Raw genomic sequence first — 21,498 nt, 5'->3', positions numbered from 1 at the left:
GTTTTAGTCCAATGGTTGAGCCTAGTTTTAGTCCAATGGCTGAGCCTAGTTTTAGTCCAATGGCTGAGCCTGGTTTTAGTCCAATGGCTGAGCCTAGTTTTAGTCCAATGGCTGAGCCTGGTTTTAGTCCAATGGTTGAGCCTAGTTTTAGTCTAATGGCTGGGCCTGGTTTTAGTCCAATGGTTGAGCCTAGTTTTAGTCCAATGGCTGAGCCTGGTTTTAGTCCAATGGCTGAGCCTGGTTTTAGTCCAATGGCTGAGCCTGGTTTTTAGCCCCACCCCAAGGCAGTGACACTGCATCCCTGGCTGAATGGGCAGTAGCTATATCCCATACTTTTGATATAAATCTGTTCCAAAATCGGCGTGTAACCTTAAGAATTGTCACTACAAACACATATTATCTTCAATTAAGTAAACTTTTTCGAGGTTTTATGCAAAGTATGCACTTGCTAGCATTCTTTAGTTATGCTCAATTTTAGCTAGAATCGTCACTACGGAAACATATGGTTACGTTTCGGTGTGACAAAATGGAATGGTAAGCAGGTAAATCCCACCATTTTGAAAAAAATGTGTTTTTTAAAGTCTGAAAATCAGTGTTTGACTTTAAAGGTCTCTTATTATACTATTGTTAGGCATATATTATAGGTCTCAGATATATAAAAAACATGTCTATGAAGTGTTTTGCTCAAAATACCAAACAGATCATTCTAGCCTCATCCCTCTCTTTCAGCCTTTTACTAAAGTGCTGATTCTGGGTCAGTAGCTTCAAACATTCACACTTCAGCATAAGGCATGTTATGAGTTCAGATTAAGCAATAAGGTTGAGGGAATACGACACAACCTTGAGAACAAAATACTGTGGTCACATACCGAAACACTGGATGTTTTCTAAGGAATTAAGTATATTGATTTATCAACTAAAATGATATGATACTGATTGTTTTAATGTATGTTCAATTTCAACAATCATCAACTCTGGAATCAATGGGATAAGTATTATGCATTTTACAAAGAAAGTTTGCATTGTGATTTTTATGGATTTATAAATTGAAATTTGATTAGAAATGTAATTGAATTGATTGTGAAAACCCTCAAGACATATTTGTTAAAACACTATTTAGAGAAAGGAAGGTAAAACAATCTTAACAGGTTAATATTACACTGCTTTACTACAGTGTATGCACTATGTTTCGGTAGTGACCATTTTTGGGAGAGGAAGATCATTCCAATACACTCTGAAAATACGATATCAAAATGTACGCTTCTTTTACTAGATATGTGTAATTTAGATATGGTACAAAATATATATGGACAAAGTTTTGGGGAAAAAACATACAACATTTCAAAACATTTCCAACCTGACTTTGCACCAATTCGGTAGAATGGCCCGTATACAGTATACAGGGCAAAAGGGTATTTAGTCAGCTACCAATTGTGCAAGTTCTCCCACTTAAAAAGATGAGAGAGGCCTGTAATGTTGATCCTAGGTACACCTCAACTATGAGAGACAGAATGAGAAAGACAAAAAAATCCAGAAAATCACATTGTCTGATCTTTAAAGACTTTATTTGCAAATGATGATGGAAAATAAGTATTTGGTCAATAACAAAAGTTCATCTCAATACTTTGTTATATACCCTTTGTTGGCAATGACAGAGGTCAAACGTTTTCTGTAAGTCTTCAAAAGGTTTTCACTGTTGCTGGTATTTAGGCCCATTCCTCCATGCAGATCTCCTCTAGAGCAGTGATGCTTTGGGGCTGTCGCTAGGCAACACGGACTTTCAACTCCCTCCAAAGATTTTCTATGGGGTTGAGATCTGGAGACTGGCTAGGCCCCTCCAGGACCTTGAAATGCTTCTTACGAAGCCACTCCTTCGTTGCCCGGGCGGTGTGTTTGGGATCAGTGTCATGCTGAAAGACCCAGCCACGTTTCATCTTCAATGCCCTTGCTGATTGAAGGAGGTTGTCACTCAAAATCTCACGATACATGGCCCCATTCATTCTTTCCTTTACACGGATCAGTGGTCCTGGTCCCTTTGCAGAACAACAGCCCCAAAGCATGATGTCCCCCCCCCCCCCATGTTTCACAGTAGGTGTTCTTTGGATGCAACTCAGCATTCTTTCTCCTCCAAACACGTCTAGTTGAGTTTTTACCAAAAAGTTCTATTTTGGTTTCATCTGACCATATGACATTCTCCCAATCCTCTTCTGGATCATCTGAATGCTCTCTAGCAAACTTCAGACGGGCCTGGACATGTACTGGCTTAAGCAGGGGGACACGTCTGGCACTGCAGGATCTGAGTCCCTGGCGGCGTAGTGTGTTACTGATGGTAGCCTTTGTTACTTTGGTCCCAGCTCTCTGCAGGTCATTGACTAGGTCCCCCCGTGTGGTTCTGGGATCTTTGCTCACCGTTCTTGTTTCTCATTTTGACCCCACGGGGTGAGATCTTGCGTGGAGCCCCAGATGGAGGGAGATTATCAGTGGTCTTGTTTGTCTTCCATTTTCTAATAATTGCTCCCACAGTTGATTTCTTCACACCAAGCTGCTTACCTATTGCAGATTCAGTCTTCCCAGCCTGGTGCAGGTCTACAATTAACTCCCTACTGGCTGACACCATCCCTGACTCCACCGTCACCCAGAATGCTTCCCCTACTGACCTGTTCAACACCTACAACAATGCTCTCTCCTCCCGTCCCAACCAACTCGCTCCAATAAAAACCAAGTATGTCTCTTTCACTCACTCGGCCCCCTGGTACACCGATCATCTCCGTTGCCTCAAAACGAAAGGTCGCCAGCTCGGAAGACATGCTAAACGAACTGGTCTCACTATCCACAAAGACATGTATAGACTGCACCAACAGCAGTACAAAGATGCCCTCAACAGTGCAACGCTCCTTCCACTACTCCTCTGTAATACAATCTGGCAGCAATAACCCAAAGTCCCTTTTTTCAACTATTAACAGCTCCTCAACCCCATGGATAATATCTCCAACTCCTTCACCGCCTCAAAGTGTGAGTCCTTCCTCTCATTCCTCCAAAGCAAAATTGAAATAATACACAGCAACATAGCCAACTCCTCCGTCTCGTCCACCACCCATCCTTTTCCGGAACCTGCATACCCTCCTCATTCCAGGCACCCTTTTACAGCCTTCAGACTAATTACCTCACTGGACATAGTTGCCCAAGTCACCGGCATGAATACCTCAACTTCCATCCTGGACCCCATGCCCTCCACCCTTGTCAAGGCCTGCCTCCCCCAACTCACTCATCTTATCACCACAGTCATTAACTCCTCTCTGTCCACTGGACTCGTCCCCCCTGATCTGAAACTCGCTGCTGTCACTCCCATACTCAAAAAACCAGGTCTCAACCCTGATTCCCTCAATAACTACCGGCCCATCTCTAACCTCCCATTCCTGTCACAAATTCTGGAGCGAACTGTTGCCTCCCAACTCAAATCCCATCTGGACTGCAATAACCTTCATGAACCTTTTCAATCTGGTTTCCGTACTCGCCGCAGCACAGAATCTGCCCTACTCAAGGTGACCAATGACATTCTCCTCTCTGCTGACTCTGGTTCCCTCTCAATTCTCATTCTCCTTGACCTTACAGCCGCATTTGACACGATCAACCATTCCATCTTGATCAACCACCTCCAGTCTTCCATTGGCATTACCGGTACTGCCCTCTCCTGGTTTAAATCCTATCTCTCTGACAGACATCAATTCATCTCCATTAACAACTCCAAATCCCCCACAGTCCCCGTCAATCATGGCGTCCCTCAGGGTTCTGTACTTGGTCCCCTTCTGTTCATCATCTACATCCTCCCAATTGGACAAATCCTCCGCCAACTCCAGTTCCACTGTTATGCTGATGACACACAGCTCTACCTCTCAACAATTACATTTCTCCAACCACACACTCCCAGCTCAGCACCTGCCTCACTGACATTACAATTTGGATATAAAACAATTTTCTAAAACTTAACTGTGACAAATCGGAACTTATAATCATTGGCCCAAACTCACTTACCCGCTCAACCCAAGATTTTTCTCTTACCATTGATGGCTCCATTGTCAACCCCTCCTCTCACATCCGTAACCTTGGCATCATCCTCGACCCCACCCTCACTTTCCTCCCTCACGTCAACCAGGTCACAAAAAAACGCATTCTTCTGTTTAAAGAACATCAGCCGCATTAGACCCTCCCTCTCATCGACCGCTGCTGAAACTCTGATCCATGCCTTTATAACATCCCGACTGCATTACTGCAACAGCATACTTTTTGGATCACCTGCATTCAAACTAAAACAACTTCAATATGTCCAAAACTCAGCTGCCCGCTTGCTCACCTCCACCCGACGCTCCGACCACATCACCCCTATCCTCCATGACCTCCACTGGCTCCCCATCAAACACCACATTGACTTTCAAATATTACTTTTCACTTTCAAAGCCCTCAACAACCTTGCCCCCCCCTACCTCTGTAACCTCATCCAACGACACACCCCCACCCGTCGCCTCAGGTCTGCTGAAGCTAACCTACTGCAGCCCATCAGGACAAAGCTCCGGACCTGGGGTGACAGGGCCTTCGCAGCAGCCTCCCCCACACTCTGGAGCTCCCTCCCCAGCCACGTCAGATCCGCCATCACTCTCACATCATTCAAACAATCCCTCAAAACTCACCTTTTCAGTCTTGCCTTCAACTCCTAATCAACTAACCCCTTGCCCTTATTCCTCCTAGCTTAGCACTTTTTACTTTTGTCGTTATTTTGTTTTACTTGCTTGTAAGCGCTTTGAGCAGCAGGAAAAGCGCTTTATAAATGTAATGTATTATATATTATTACAATTTAGTTTCTGGTGTCCTTTGACAGCTCTCTGGTCTTGGCCATAGTGGAGTTTGGAGTGTGACTGTTTGAGGTTGTGGACAGGTGTCTTTTATACTGATAACGAGTTCAAACAGGTTCCATTAATACAGTTAACAAGTGGAGGACAGAGGAGGCTCTGAAAGAAGAAGTTACAGGTCTGTGAGAGCCAGAAATTTGTTTGTTTGTAGGTGACCAAATACTTATTTTACACCTTCATTTGCAAATAAATTCTTTAAAATCAGACAATGTGATCTTTCTGTATTTTTTTCTTCTCATTCTGTCTCTCATAGTTGAGGTATACCTAGGATGAAAACTACAGCCCCCTCTCATCTTTTTAAGTGGGAGAACTTGCTCAATTGGTGGCTGACTAAATACTTTTTTGCCCCACTGTATAAATAATATAATGTGTTTTTATAACAAACGTTGTCTGTTACAGTGGTGTCTGTGGATTTGACTGACAGCCGCATGGCTCCGGGGGGGCGGGGCTACCAGAGACTGCTCACAGGTCTGAAGTCCCGCCTCCAGCTGAAGACAGACTTCCTGCTCACACACCCTCCAGGTGAGTCACCTGTAGTGATGTCACACCCTCCAGGTGAGTCACCTGTAGTGATGTCACATCCTCCAGGTACACGTTACCCGTAACCCCCTGCTGTGTGTCCCACAGGGGGTGGAGCTTCTCTTCAAGTCCTCCTGTCCCGTTATGATTGGTCGGAGCATCGCCCTGAGGTCAGCCGCCGCCTCCTGACCGACGTCTGCTGCCCCTTGATGACCTCTGACCTGCAGTCATGTGACCTGAAGTCATGTGACCCGCACCACCTCCTGGAGTGGCTCGGAGCCGTGGACGCCAACATCAGCTGGTGAGAGGCATTGGGAACGTGGCGTTAGAAACATGTTGTTGGGAACGTGCCGGCGTTGGGAACGTGGCGGCGTTGGGAACGTGGCGTTGGGAACGTGGCGGTGGGAACATGTTGTTGGGAACGTGGCGGCGTTGGAAACATGTTGTTGGGAACATGTTGTTGGGAACGTGGCGTTGGGAACATGTTGTTGGGAACGTGGCGGCGTTGGGAACGTGGCGGCGTTGGGAACATGTTGTTGGGAACGTGGCGGCGTTGGGAACATGTTGTTGGGAACGTGGCGTTGGGAACATGTTGTTGGGAACGTGGCGGCGTTGGGAACATGTTGTTGGGAACGTGGCGGCGTTGGGAACATGTTGTTGGGAACGTGGCGTTGGGAACGTGGCGTTGGGAACATGTTGTTGGGAACGTGTTGTTGGGAACGTGGCGGCGTTGGGAACATGTTGTTGGGAACGTGTTGTTGGGAACGTGGCGGCGTTGGGAACGTAGCGTTGGGAACATGTTGTTGGGAACGTGGCGGCGTTGGAAACATGTTGTTGGGAACATGTTGTTGGGAACATGTTGTTGGGAACGTGGCGTTGGGAACATGTTGTTGGGAACGTGGCGGCGTTGGGAACGTGGCGGCGTTGGGAACATGTTGTTGGGAACGTGGCGGCGTTGGGAACATGTTGTTGGGAACGTGGCGTTGTTTACCTGCTATATTAACCTCCGGCTGACTCTTCTTCTGTGGTTTCAGTGAGAACGCGTCCAGCAGCTTCCTGTCCTCTCTCTGTTGTCCTGATCCTCAGACGGTGACGAGCGCTCTGAGCGTCTCCGTCTCTGGACTGCTGCTCCCTGAAGACCTGCAGAGGATCCTGAAGCAGCTCAGGTGAGACCAGCATGTCCTCACATGTCCCTGACCTTCCTCCATCACCCTCACCTGTCCTCCCTATCCCTCCCCTGTCTTCAACGGTCCTGCCTCACTCTCACCTTTCCAACCCTGTTCCCACCTGTCCCCAGGTGTCACCTGGAGCAGAGCCTCTCTACCTGGGCGTCTCTGACGGTCCATGGTTTTGTGGACAGTCCGGTCTCGTGGGGCGTCTCTGAGCACGGCGTCCTGAGGGGGGGGGAGAACTTCTACAGTCTGCTGCTGTTCCCCGACCAGACCTACAGAATACACCTGGGGACAGGAGCAGAGGACACCTGTCCCCCGTAACACTTGTCCGCTATAACCTGTCCCTCTGAACACCTGAGAGCAGGAGCGCAGGAAATCTGTCCCCGTAACACTTGTCCGCTATAAACACCCGTCCCCCTGAACTCCTGTCCTCTGTAACACATGAACACCTGTCCTCTGTAAACACCTGTCCCCCTGAACTCCTGTCCCCTGTAACACCTGAACTCTGTAAACACCTGTCCCCCTGAACTCCAGTCCGCTATAAACACCCTTCCCCCTGAACTCCTGTCCTCTGTAAACACCTGTCCCCCTGAACTCCTGTCCTCTGTACACACCTGTCCCCCTGAACTCCTGTCCCCTATAACACCTGAACTCTGTAAACACCTGTCCCCCTGAACTCCAGTCCGCTATAAACACCCTTCCCCCTGAACTCCTGTCCTCTGTAACACATGAACACCTGTCCTCTGTAAACACCCGTCCCCCTGAACTCCTGTCCTCTGTAAACACCTGTCCCCTGTAAACACCTGTCCCCTGTAAACACCTGTCCCCCACGGCTCCATGATGAGTTATAAAGTGTAAATGTGTCGTGTGTGTACAGGTGCTCCTGTGATAATGAAACAGGTTAAACATTCAACAGGTGATAACGTTTAATTTTATATTTCAGTTTGACTAATAAATAAATCTGTTGTGAAACCTTGTTTTTATTAATGGAGAAACAGTGTTCAAGTTTAAGGTTCAATAAAGTTTTGAACACACAAATGAACAGGGTCTCCTCCAGGAGTTCATTCAGAACACTGTAGTACCTGAAGCGCCCAGCAGAGGAAAAAGGAAGTCACGGAGTTCATTTCCTGTAGAAATCCATCAGGGAGGTCAAAGGTCGCCCTCCACAGTGCCTTCAGTTCATGTGTGTGTGTGTATGTGTGTTCGCCTAGCTTAGCACAAAAGACTGGAGGCGGGGCAAAATGTTAGCTTAGCACAGACGTCCTTTAGAGGAGTCAGTGTTCAAGTGTCAGTGACTCAGGGTTCTCCAGGTGAGCTGCAGGTGACTCAGAGTTCTAGCAGAGCTCGGTTCCCCTCTGCAGGTTCTGCAGGATGGCGTCAGTTCCCTGCGAGGAACCCCAGACCCTCTTCAGAGCTTCACACTCGCGCTCGTTGGTTTGCTCAAGAGCACTGCGGCTGGTGTTCCTCATCAGAGCTTTGGACTCCTGCAGAACCTGCAGTGGGAAGAGGAGACCCCGTTAGTGATGAGAACGAACACACACACACAAGCGCACACACACACACACACACACCTGTGGATCCACCGTCACCAGCTCCCTGACTCGCAGCATCACTTCCTGTGTGAAGGTTCCCGGCCATAGCACCTGAGACACCAGCCCTTTAGAACACGCCTCCTGAGCCGTTAGCTTCCTGCCGCTCAGCAGCAGCTCGTTGGCCTGGAGACACAACACAGAGGTTAGCATGGACACTTAGCATGGACCATTAGCCTAGTCTGTAACATTAGGGTGGATCTGTAGCATAGCCTGTAACATCAGGGTGGACCTGTAGCATAGCCTGTAACATCAGGGTGGATCTGTAGCATAGCCTGTAACATCAGGGTGGATCTGTAGCATAGCCTGTAACATCAGGGTGGATCTGTAGCATAGTCTGTAACATCAGGGTGGATCTGTAGCATAGTCTGTAACATCAGGGTGGATCTGTAGCCTAGTCTGTAACATCAGGGTGGATCTGTAGCCTAGTCTGTAACATCAGGGTGGATCTGTAGCCTAGTCTGTAACATCAGGGTGGATCTGTAGCCTAGTCTGTAACATCAGGGTGGATCTGTAGCCTAGTCTGTAACATCAGGGTGGATCTGTAGCATAGCCTGTAACATCAGGGTGGATCTGTAGCCTAGTCTGTAACATCAGGGTGGATCTGTAGCATAGTCTGTAACATCAGGGTGGATCTGTAGCCTAGTCTGTAACATCAGGGTGGATCTGTAGCCTAGTCTGTAACATCAGGGTGGATCTGTAGCCTAGTCTGTAACATCAGGGTGGATCTGTAGCCTAGTCTGTAACATCAGGGTGGATCTGTAGCATAGCCTGTAACATCAGGGTGGATCTGTAGCCTAGTCTGTAACATCAGGGTGGATCTGTAGCCTAGTCTGTAACATCAGGGTGGATCTGTAGCCTAGTCTGTAACATCAGGGTGGATCTGTAGCCTAGTCTGTAACATTAGGGTGGATCTGTAGCCTAGTCTGTAACATCAGGGTGGATCTGTAGCCTAGTCTGTAACATTAGGGTGGATCTGTAGCCTAGTCTGTAACATCAGGGTGGATCTGTAGCCTAGTCTGTAACATCAGGGTGGATCTGTAGCCTAGTCTGTAACATCAGGGTGGATCTGTAGCCTAGTCTGTAACATCAGGGTGGATCTGTAGCCTAGTCTGTAACATTAGGGTGGATCTGTAGCCTAGTCTGTAACATCAGGGTGGATCTGTAGCCTAGTCTGTAACATTACGGTGGATCTGTAGCCTAGTCTGTAACATCAGGGTGGATCTGTAGCCTAGTCTGTAACATTACGGTGGACCTGTAGCCTAGCCTGTAACATCAGGGTGGATCTGTAGCCTAGTCTGTAACATTACGGTGGATCTGTAGCCTAGTCTGTAACATTACGGTGGATCTGTAGCCTAGTCTGTAACATCAGGGTGGATCTGTAGCCTAGTCTGTAACATCAGGGTGGATCTGTAGCCTAGTCTGTAACATTAGGGTGGATCTGTAGCCTAGTCTGTAACATTACGGTGGACCTGTAGCCTAGCCTGTAACATCAGGGTGGATCTGTAGCCTAGTCTGTAACATCAGGGTGGACCTGTAGCATAGCCTGTAACATCAGGGTGGACCTGTAGCCTAGCCTGTAACATCAGGGTGGATCTGTAGCATAGTCTGTAACATTAGGGTGGATCTGTAGCATAGCCTGTAACATCAGGGTGGATCTGTAGCCTAGCCTGTAACATTAGGGTGGACCTGTAGCATAGCCTGTAACATCAGGGTGGATCTGTAGCCTAGCCTGTAACATTAGGGTGGACCTGTAGCATAGCCTGTAACATCAGGGTGGATCTGTAGCATAGTCTGTAACATTAGGGTGGATCTGTAGCATAGTCTGTAACATTAGGGTGGATCTGTAGCATAGCCTGTAACATTAGGGTGGATCTGTAGCCTAGTCTGTAACATCAGGGTGGATCTGTAGCCTAGTCTGTAACATTAGGGTGGATCTGTAGCCTAGCCTGTAACATCAGGGTGGATCTGTAGCCTAGTCTGTAACATTAGGGTGGATCTGTAGCCTAGTCTGTAACATCAGGGTGGATCTGTAGCCTAGCCTGTAACATCAGGGTGGATCTGTAGCATAGTCTGTAACATCAGGGTGGATCTGTAGCATAGTCTGTAACATCAGGGTGGATCTGTAGCATAGCCTGTAACATCAGGGTGGACCTGTAGCCTAGCCTGTAACATCAGGGTGGATCTGTAGCCTAGCCTGTAACATCAGGGTGGACCTGTAGCATAGCCTGTAACATCAGGGTGGACCTGTAGCCTAGCCTGTAACATCAGGGTGGATCTGTAGCCTAGCCTGTAACATCAGGGTGGACCTGTAGCCTAGTCTGTAACATCAGGGTGGACCTGTAGCATAGCCTGTAACATTAGGGTGGACCTGTAGCCTAGCCTGTAACATCAGGGTGGATCTGTAGCATAGTCTGTAACATCAGGGTGGATCTGTAGCATAGCCTGTAACATCAGGGTGGATCTGTAGCCTAGCCTGTAACATTAGGGTGGACCTGTAGCATAGCCTGTAACATTAGGGTGGATCTGTAGCCTAGCCTGTAACATCAGGGTGGATCTGTAGCATAGTCTGTAACATCAGGGTGGATCTGTAGCATAGTCTGTAACATCAGGGTGGATCTGTAGCCTAGCCTGTAACATCAGGGTGGATCTGTAGCATAGTCTGTAACATTAGGGTGGATCTGTAGCATAGCCTGTAACATCAGGGTGGATCTGTAGCATAGTCTGTAACATCAGGGTGGATCTGTAGCCTAGCCTGTAACATCAGGGTGGATCTGTAGCATAGTCTGTAACATTAGGGTGGATCTGTAGCATAGCCTGTAACATCAGGGTGGATCTGTAGCATAGTCTGTAACATCAGGGTGGATCTGTAGCCTAGCCTGTAACATTAGGGTGGATCTGTAGCCTAGCCTGTAACATCAGGGTGGATCTGTAGCCTAGCCTGTAACATTAGGGTGGATCTGTAGCCTAGCCTGTAACATCAGGGTGGATCTGTAGCCTAGCCTGTAACATTAGGGTGGATCTGTAGCCTAGCCTGTAACATTAGGGTGGATCTGTAGCCTAGCCTGTAACATTAGGGTGGATCTGTAGCCTAGCCTGTAACATTAGGGTGGATCTGTAGCCTAGTCTGTAACATCAGGGTGGATCTGTAGCATAGCCTGTAACATCAGGGTGGACCTGTAGCCTAGCCTGTAACATTAGGGTGGATCTGTAGCCTAGTCTGTAACATCAGGGTGGATCTGTAGCCTAGCCTGTAACATCAGGGTGGATCTGTAGCATAGCCTGTAACATCAGGGTGGATCTGTAACATAGCCTGTAACATTAGGGTGGATCTGTAGCCTAGTCTGTAACATCAGGGTGGATCTGTAGCCTAGTCTGTAACATTAGGGTGGATCTGTAGCCTAGCCTGTAACATCAGGGTGGATCTGTAGCATAGCCTGTAACATTAGGGTGGATCTGTAGCCTAGCCTGTAACATTAGGGTGGATCTGTAGCATAGTCTGTAACATTAGGGTGGATCTGTAGCATAGCCTGTAACATTAGGGTGGATCTGTAGCATAGTCTGTAACATTAGGGTGGACCTGTAGCCTAGTCTGTAACATTAGGGTGGACCTGTAGCATAGCCTGTAACATTAGGGTGGATCTGTAGCATAGTCTGTAACATCAGGGTGGATCTGTAACATAGCCTGTAACATTAGGGTGGATCTGTAGCATAGCCTGTAACATTAGGGTGGATCTGTAGCATAGTCTGTAACATCAGGGTGGATCTGTAGCCTAGCCTGTAACATTAGACTGGCTCATTAGCTCTGTTAGCACTAGCTCCGTTAGCATGTACCGTAAGGTGACCAGATATTCAAAATGAAAACCGGGGACAATTTGAGTTTTGCGGTCAATATCTCATTAACATATCCAATTTTCTTCACTGTTAAAGAAAAAAGGAGGACAATTCTGGTTCAATGTAATTCGAACATTTGAACTGTTGGATACAAACAGAAAGGAGATAGCTCATACATGAGACTTCAAAGGTCTTTTATTTTGAAACTCTACATCAGATTGTCCTGATTCTCTCTGAGGCCCCGGCCACACGAGAACGAAAACGGTCGTTTGCGTTTCTGTTTAGTGTCATATATACCGTTCGGCCACACGAGGACGACCGAATATGACAGTAAACAACTGCGGAAACGATAACGGGTCCCAAGGTGGATAGAACGGCATACGCAACGCTCTGGGGGGTCCAACGGCTCCGTGTGTACGCCCTATACGATCATTTTCTGATAATGATGACGCAATAGCCCCTTCTCTCCCCACCTCTGCTGCTCACCCCCGCGTCAAAGTAAAGTGCACACTGAATTCAGATCATTTATCTTTCTCTCGATATGGACATAAACGTGAGTGAAGTCTCATCTGACAGGACGGAGACACGCAGCTCTGCTCTCCTGCAGCTCCTCCCGCTGTGATGCAGCGGGGAACGGAGCAAAACACACACTTCAAGTCAGATCATCGCCCTTAGCTATTTTAATTACCTCTCAAACTACCTCAACTAGTTATACATATGTTTATTTTTACTTTCGGGTCACTCATTACTGGATCAGCTGCTGCTTGAGACAGACACTGACGCTGTCAGAAGAGAGGGAGGAAAAAGAGAGGCTCCATGTATTATATTATTATATTATATAGATTCATAATTCATTTGTTTTAAAGCTCAATAAATAACAAAGAAGACCTTTGACCGGCACACATAATTTTGTCCGGAAGATTAAAACTTTAATACACGTTGACTGGCGAAAAACTCTGCCCGGTTCCCTCGGCCCCCACCGCAGAGAATAAACAGAAGGGTAACCATGACAACCATGCTTCTTCGCTGCTTTTGTGGAGGAAGTTACAGCGCCACGTACAGGCTCCTGCATGTACTGCAGCTTCTCCAGCGGTTGGAGCTACACGGAGCTGTCTCGTGTGGACAGGGGCCGTTTCTCAATCTCGAGGAAACTGGCTTCCAAGCCAATATTTCAAGGATGCTACATCAGCGAGTGGCGCCGAAGGACTGTTCTAATCTCCAGCATACTTGGAATTCCACCGAGGCCACGTCCTTGGTTTGGGGGTAATTTCCAGGCTGCACATGGGTAGACTTCGCGTCCTTCAAATCCCCACAAAGCTTTGCGCACGGACCAATTTCCCCAAATCTGTGGCGGAAAATGTAAGGCGGGGCCTCTCATATGAAGCACACCTGCACACCTGCTAGCCTGTTCCACTCTTTGTTTTCCGAATGCCAGGAAGGATTCTTGCCTCGCTTCTGAAGGAAGTGACTCGGAAGACATGTGCTACCAAGCAAGCCTCCTCGCGATTGAGAAACGGCCAGACACTATCCGGTGAATATTGCGTGTGGACGGAAGCTTTTTTGCAATTGCGTTTGCGTTAATCCTATGCGTTTAGCCGTATGCGTCCTCGTGGGGCCGGGGCCTGAGTGATTAGATGTGTAGACACCAGGGTGTCCTGCTATCAACCTGGAGTGAAATAAGTCTTTGATTATTTGACAGTTTTTTATTTATTCTTGTATAAAAACAGAAGGACGATAGCCCATATGAGATTTAAAAAGTATTTTATTTTGAAATTCTTCATCAGATTGTCCTGCTTTTCTCTGATTGACTAGATGGGGTCTCCTGCTGTCACCCTGAAGTGAAATAAGTCTTTGATTGACTTCGAATGACTCTTTGATTATGGACGGTTTCCATTAAATAATAATCAAAATATATACGATGGACAATAGATCTAATTTGAGATTTTAAACAGCATACATTTTAAATTGTGCTTCAGAAAGTAATGTTATTTTAGGAGTGTTGTGAGATGGTGTCAACATCAATTGAAATTAGTCACCCAGTGGAAATGTCAGATATGTCTTCATAACTGTATCCTTACATTTTAATAATGTGGTAGTTATACGTAGTTTGTTTTAAATTATTATTGATCACATTATATAGTACATACAGTATTTCTTAATTTTAAGCTCCAGTATGAATATGTGTGGTGTGTTTTTGTAGGTATATTTGTTATTGACTGAGTAATCGCTTTTATTTTGAAGGCAGTTTTTACAGGCCTCTACCGTAATGCATAGGATGTTCGCGCACCGCAATACAACGTGCGGGCTGGCTTGACTGTGTTTTCCGAAATGGCGGCTGGCTTGACCACAGTCTGTTTACCCAGTGTTTCCTGACATGAAAAGTTTTATTTCACGTTGCTATGTGTTTTTAACGTATATTAAAAAACGGGGACATTTCCGGGGACAGTTTCAACCGGGGACAGGCCAATACAAACGGGGACTATCCCCGGAAAACGGGGACGTCTGGTCACCCTAACGTACCGCGGCGAGGCCCATGATGCGGGGGAAGGTGAAGGAGGAGCAGGCGTCGGGCGTCTGTCCGTAGGCGGCGTACGGCGTCTGGAACCAAGCCTTCTCATTGGCCCACACCACGTCACACAGAGGCAAGATGGCCGCCCCGAGGCCGAGCGCCGGACCGTTCACTGCCGCGATGATGGGCTTCCTGAACTGGATGAAGGTGTTGACGAAGGTCCTGAGGAAGAGGAGAAGAACGGGTGATAATGGAATGGGTGATGCACACAGGGCTGCCATGGGGCATTACCTGATGACATCACACCGCCGGGCCTTACCTGATGGTTTCGGCCATCTTGATGCTCTCCTTCTTCCTGTCGTCTGTCAGCCTCCTGATGAAATACAGGAAGTCCAGTCCGCAGCAGAACACGTTGCCCACAGCGCCGAGGAGGACCAGCTGACTGTCGTCTGAGGCTGCGGTCGCCATGGCGCTCTGGATCTCCTTCATCACCTGGGGACACACCTGTCAGTCATCATGGCAACAGTGGGTTAACATGGGATCCGTAGGGGGGGGGGGGGTCTCACCTCGGGGGTGAGCCGGTTGTCCTGGGAGCCCCTGCAGCTCAGCAGGATGTGGGTGAACCCGTCCTGCTTCCTTACCACCAGATCTCTGTACCTGTAGGCGCTCTCTGTCTGCCGGACGCTGAACCGGAGCCGCTTATCGAAGCCCGGACCCTCATCCAGACGCCGCCTCCCCAGGGAGCCCGTTGCCCCGGTAACAGCAGTCTGGACCACCAAGGGAGGGTCACCTGAGGGGGGGGGGGGCTCCTGAGGGGGGGGGGTCACCTGAGGGGGGGGGGTTCTGGCCCCGGGGCCGGGTCCCCATGCGGGCCCTCTCCTCTCCGGGGCCCAGCTGCACTCCTGCAGGTTTCTCCTCCGGACCCCCCAGGGAGAGGGCCGCCTCGCTGGGGGGTCCCAGCTGATCTTCCGGACCCCCCAGTGAGAGGGCCGCCTCGCTGGGGGAGTCCTGGGGGAGCCGGCTGGGCATGGGGCTCTTAGGGACCAGGATCTTGATCCGGGACAGATCCACGCTGCGGATAGACCCGGAGAGAGGCCCTGAGACCAGACCCCAACCTGCTGGGGAGGGGTTGTCGTAGGTCCTGCTGAAGGGAAGGGGTCTGCAGTTCCTGGGGGGCGGGCTGCAGTAGCGGGTGGACCGCAGTAAGGTCCGGTCTCTCTGATGATGGTTGAACTGGTGCACGTGGGCCATGCAGGTGGACAGGTGGGACTCTGGCTCCCAGGTGTCCCCCTCAGACCCAAACCCCCTCCACCTCACCAGGTACTCCAGACCCCCCTTCTTACTCCTCCTGCGGTCCACCACGCGCTCCACCTGAGGACACAGGTACAGATTAGACCAGCAGTACTCCCCCCCCCCTCAATCTGCCCCCCCATGTCGCAGCTCTCCCCTGTCTCCCCTACTGACCTCTTTGGTCTCCTGATCCCTGGACCCCATCCCCTCCAGCTTTGCCTTCCTGCTCTCTCTCTCCACTCATCACTACAACAATCACCTCCTCCCTGTCCTCTGGCATCGTCCCACCATCCCTCAAAATAGCTGCTACTCCCCTGTCCAAAGTCCTGGACCGCACTGTCACAACTCAAGCATCACCTCTCTGCCAATCGCTCCATCAATCACTCCATCAATCACTCCATCCTCCTCGACTCCATCAATCGCTCAATCAATCACTCCATCCTCCTCGACTCCATCAATCGCTCAATCAATCACTCCATCCTCCTCGACTCCATCAATCGCTCCATCAATCGCTCAATCAATCACTCCATCCTCCTCGACTCCATCAATCGCTCAATCAATCACTCCATCCTCCTCGACTCCATCAATCGCTCCATCCTCCTCGACTCCATCAATCGCTCAATCAATCACTCCATCCTCCTTGACTCCATCAATCACTCAATCAATCACTCCATCCTCCTCAGCTCCATCAATCGCTCAATCAATCACTCCATCAATCACTCCATCCTCCTCGACTCCATCAATCGCTCCATCAATCGCTCAATCAATCACCCCATCAATCGCTCCATCCTCCTCGACTCCATCAATTGCTCCATCAATCACTCCATCAATCGCTCAATCAATCACTCCATCCTCCTCGATTCCATCAATCGCTCAATCAATCACTCCATCAATCACTCCATCCTCCTCGACTCCATCAATTGCTCCATCAATCACTCCATCCTCCTTGACTCCATCAATCACTCAATCAATCACTCCATCCTCCTCAGCTCCATCAATCGCTCAATCAATCACTCCATCAATCACTCCATCCTCCTCGATTCCATCAATCGCTCAATCAATCACTCCATCAATCACTCCATCAATCAATCCATCAATCACTCCATCAATCGCTCAATCAATCACTCCATCAATCACTCCATCCTCCTCGATTCCATCAATCGCTCAATCAATCACTCCATCAATCAATCCATCAATCACTCAATCAATCGCTCCATCAATCACTCCATCAATCACTCCATCCTCCTCGACTCCATCAATCGCTCCATCAATCACTCCATCAATCACTCAATCAATCGCTCCATCAATCCCTCAATCAATCACTCCATCAATCACTCCATCTTCCTCGACTCCATCAATCGCTCCATCAATCACTCCATCAATCACTCCATCAATCGCTCCATCAATCGCTCCATCCTCCTCGACTCCATCAATCGCTCCACAAATCGCTCCATCCTCCTCGACTCCATCAGTCGCTCCATCCTCCTCAACTCCATCAATCACTCCATCAATCGCTCCATCCTCCTCGACTCCATCAATCGCTCCATCAATCGCTCCATCAATTGCTCCATCCTCCTTGACTCCATCAATCGTTCAATCAATCGCTCCATCAATCACTCCATCTATCGCTCCATCAATCGCTCCATCAATCACTCCATCAATCGCTCCATCAATCGCTCCATCAATTGCTCCATCCTCCTTGACTTCATCAATCGTTCAATCAATCGCTCCATCAATCGCTCCATCAATCACTCCATCAATCACTCCATCCTCCTCGACTCCATCAATCGCTCCATCAATCACTCCATCCTCCTCGACTCCATCAATCGCTCCATCAATCACTCGATCAATCGCTCCATCCTCCTCGACTCCATCAATCACTCCATCAATCGCTCCATCAATCGCTCCATCCTCCTCGACTCAATCAATCGCTCCATCAATCACTCCATCCTCCTCGACTCCATCAATTGCTCCATCAATCACTCCATCAATCAGTCCATCAATTATTCAATCAATCACTCCATCAATCACTCCATCCTCCTTGACTCAATCAATCGCTCCATCAATCAGTCCATCAATCATTCAATCAATCACTCCATCAATCACTCCATCCTCCTCGACTCCATCAATCGCTCCATCAATCACTCCATCAATCACTCCATCAATCATTCAATCAATCACTCCATCAATAACTCCATCCTCCTCGACTCAATCAATCGCTCCATCAATCGCTCCATCAATCACTCCATCAATCACTCCATCAATCATTCAATCAATCACTCCATCAATAACTCCATCCTCCTCGACTCAATCAATCGCTCCATCAATCACTCCATCAATCACTCCATCCTCCTCGACTCAATCAATCGCTCCATCAATCACTCCATCAATCACTCCATCCTCCTCGACTCAATCAATCGCTCCATCAATCACTCCATCAATCACTCCATCCTCCTCGACTCAATCAATCGCTCCATCAATCACTCCATCCTCCTCGCCCGTCTTGAAACCACCTTCAACATCACAGCCCTCTCTTGGTTCACATCATACCTCTCTGACAGACATCAGTTCATCTGCATTCATAACTGCAAATCCCCCAAGGTTCAGTTCTCGGCCCCCTCATCTTCATCCTCTACCCCCCCCCCCCTCCTCCCTCACCACACTCAACAAGTCACTCAAACCCACATGTTCAACACTGCATTCAAACTCCTTCATGACCCCCCCCCCCTCAACAAGTCACTCAAACCCACCTGTTCAACACTGCATTCAAACTCCTTCATGACCCCCCCCCCTCAACAAGTCACATAAACCCACCTGTTCAACACTGCATTCAAACTCCTTCATGACCCCCCCCCCTCAACAAGTCACATAAACCCACCTGTTCAACACTGCATTCAAACTCCTTCATGACCCCCCCCCTCAACAAGTCACTCAAATCCTCCTGTTCAACACTGCATTCAAACTCCTTCATGACCCCCCCCCCTCAACAAGTCACTCAAACCCACCTGTTCAACACTGCATTCAAACTCCTTCATGACCCCCCCCCCCTCAACAAGTCACTCAAACCCACCTGTTCAACACTGCATTCAAACTCCTTCATGACCCCCCCCCCTCAACAAGTCACTCAAACCCACCTGTTCAACACTGCATTCAAACTCCTTCATGACCCCCCCCCCTCAACAAGTCACTCAAACCCACCTGTTCAACACTGCATTCAAACTTCTTCATGACCCCCCCCCTCAACAAGTCACTCAAACCCACCTGTTCAACACTGCATTCAAGCTCCTTCATGACGCCCCCCCCCTCAACAAGTCACTCAAACCCACCTGTTCAACACTGCATTCAAGCTCCTTCATGACCCCCCCCCCTCAAAAAGTCACTCAAACCCACCTGTTCAACACTGCATTCAAACTCCTTCATGACCCCCCCCCCTCAACAAGTCACTCAAACCCTCCTGTTCAACACTGCATTCAAACTCCTTCATGACCCCCCCCCCTCAACAAGTCACTCAAACCCACCTGTTCAACACTGCATTCAAACTCCTTCATGACCCCCCCCCCCTCAACAAGTCACTCAAACCCACCTGTTCAACACTGCATTCAAACTCCTTCATGACCCCCCCCCCCTCACCACACTCAACAAGTACTTCATGTACAGGTTAGACTGAGTACTTCATGTACAGGTTAGACTGAAGTACTTCATGTACAGGTTAGACTGAGTACTTCATGTACAGGTTAGACTGAGTACTTCATGTACAGGTTAGACTGAGTACTTCATGTACAGGTTAGACTGAATACTTCATGTACAGGTTAGACTGAGTACTTCATGTACAGGTTAGACTGAGTACTTCATGTACAGGTTAGACTGAGTACTTCATGTACAGGTTAGACTGAATTACTTCATGTACAGGTTAGACTGAGTACTTCATGTACAGGTTAGACTGAATTACTTCATGTACAGGTTAGACTGAATACTTCATGTACAGGTTAGACTGAAGTACTTCATGTACAGGTTAGACTGAAGTACTTCATGTACAGGTTAGACTGAAGTACTTCATATACAGGTTAGACTGAAGCTAGTCACATCCTCATGTAAATGGAAATGTATCGAGGTCAGAAAAGTTATCGAGCTCATTTTTATTTATCGTACGATAAGTCAATTAATTGCTTATCGCGACAGGCACACAATAAAACAGTGGAAACAAACATGTGTTTGACTTTCATGAGTGAATGAAACTTTGTGCCCTTTATAGTCTGTGTCCAATATTGTGTATTTGTATATATTGTATATATATCACATAATCAGGGCTGCCAACACTCCCGCATTGAGCGTGAGAGTCACGCAATTAACCCATATCTCACGCACTCACGCCACACTTGCCTTTCCTCACGCTAAGTTTTCTTCCAAAACAAATGTATATAAATATAAAAATAAAGTGAAGGAACAGCAACCCGAGCGGTCTACGAAATGAGACGGTCTTCTGGCTTAGTTCAGTAAAGTTGGAACGATATTGGGAGATTCTGATTTCACGGATCAATAACTCATGAACAAAACGTTGTTCAGACACAAATGACGTCTCCTCAGTACCGTGGTACGGTTGACAACGAACTACAATCACATTTTGATTTTAAAAAAAAGCCAATACGCGCCGTACTCCGTGCTGGACACATTGGTCTCTATCTGCAGCCGGAGAAGAAACGAGTGCTCAGGGACCGTCTGCAAAGTGCAACTCCCAAAAAAGAGAATACAATAATATTCAATAACTATTATAAAGCTTATTACTATAACTCACCACACACATCAAGAGTCTCCTGGTGGTCAGACTACAGCAAGGAGTTTGGAAGAATATGCTTTTGAATAATTTTGGGGAATATTTATAATGTAAAATCTTCAATGAATATGGCATCATCTTAAATAACTTTACTATTATACAGTATATTTCTACCAAACTCACTGTTTGCATTGTTGCTGTTAGCATCTGGTTAGCTTAACGGATATTAGAAGCTGTTTCTCAAACAATGAGAGGGAGAGCTCTGTCCTGTCAGACTGAGAGAGATAACTACAGCTCAGTGAGGTAAGGGACTCTCTGTTTAGATAGTTCACTTTAGTCTAGTTATCTCAGTGGCTCTCAAACGGTTTGGTCACCATTTATGAGAATAAATGAAAAACAGTTATGAAATACTATATGACAGTAAAACAAGAATACAGTTTAAAAGGGGAGTGATTTGTAAAATATTCATAAAGAAAAAGTAAATCTGTTTACAGTTCTATTTCATATGGGTGTTGAGAGATGTATCCATAAATTCATTTTGCTCTCAAAGTGCACCAGGTTGATGCATTTAACTTCAATATTAAAAAAAAAATCCCCCCCACACTTATAAAATAGCACTTTACCTCTGCTTACACCTATATGCCATTTAATATGCTTTGAGCTGATTATCGAGCCTTCATTGTAAGAGTCGCGGGTACTGTACCGTGTATTCCACTGTAGCGCCCGGTACATTAATGGGAAACCCTAGTTTGTACATGTGCAATACATTTGAAACACATGAACGTTTCTTTTTTCGGTTCACCAAAAAAAAATCTCACTACAAGCTGAACTCAAATGTTGGCAGCCCTGTCACATATATATGTGCTAAGGTCCCGTTACTGACACGATAGCAGTCATTTAGTGCGCATGT

The 21,498-nt window shown here is 47.6% G+C and overlaps 2 protein-coding genes across 3 annotated transcripts in view; one reads left to right on the top strand and one right to left on the bottom strand.

Annotated features, from left to right (window-relative positions):
* rpp40 (ribonuclease P/MRP 40 subunit) overlaps positions 1–7,567 on the top strand; it is a 19,532-nt gene extending 11,965 nt beyond the window's left edge. For both annotated transcript variants that reach the window (XM_079650554.1, XM_079650553.1), the window contains 4 exons: positions 5,304–5,426; positions 5,532–5,724; positions 6,458–6,589; positions 6,721–7,567. In XM_079650554.1, coding sequence (XP_079506680.1) covers positions 5,304–5,426; positions 5,532–5,724; positions 6,458–6,589; positions 6,721–6,916 — 644 coding nt within the window. In that variant the 3' untranslated portion in view covers positions 6,917–7,567. The remainder of the gene's footprint in view (positions 1–5,303; positions 5,427–5,531; positions 5,725–6,457; positions 6,590–6,720) is intronic.
* The window catches only part of LOC307019546 (chromodomain Y-like protein), a 14,496-nt gene continuing 494 nt past the window's right edge, over positions 7,497–21,498 (bottom strand). Inside the window, 6 exon segments of the mRNA XM_079650548.1 lie at positions 7,497–8,088; positions 8,167–8,310; positions 14,539–14,749; positions 14,847–15,019; positions 15,094–15,364; positions 15,366–15,898. Coding sequence (XP_079506674.1) covers positions 7,930–8,088; positions 8,167–8,310; positions 14,539–14,749; positions 14,847–15,019; positions 15,094–15,364; positions 15,366–15,898 — 1,491 coding nt within the window. The 3' untranslated portion in view covers positions 7,497–7,929.

The sequence above is a fragment of the Notothenia rossii genome (assembly GCF_949606895.1).
Source record: "Notothenia rossii genome assembly, chromosome: 9".
Lineage (NCBI taxonomy): Eukaryota > Metazoa > Chordata > Actinopteri > Perciformes > Nototheniidae > Notothenia > Notothenia rossii.
The sequence above is the reverse complement of the archived record's forward strand: the minus strand, read 5'-3'. Positions and strand labels throughout refer to the sequence as shown.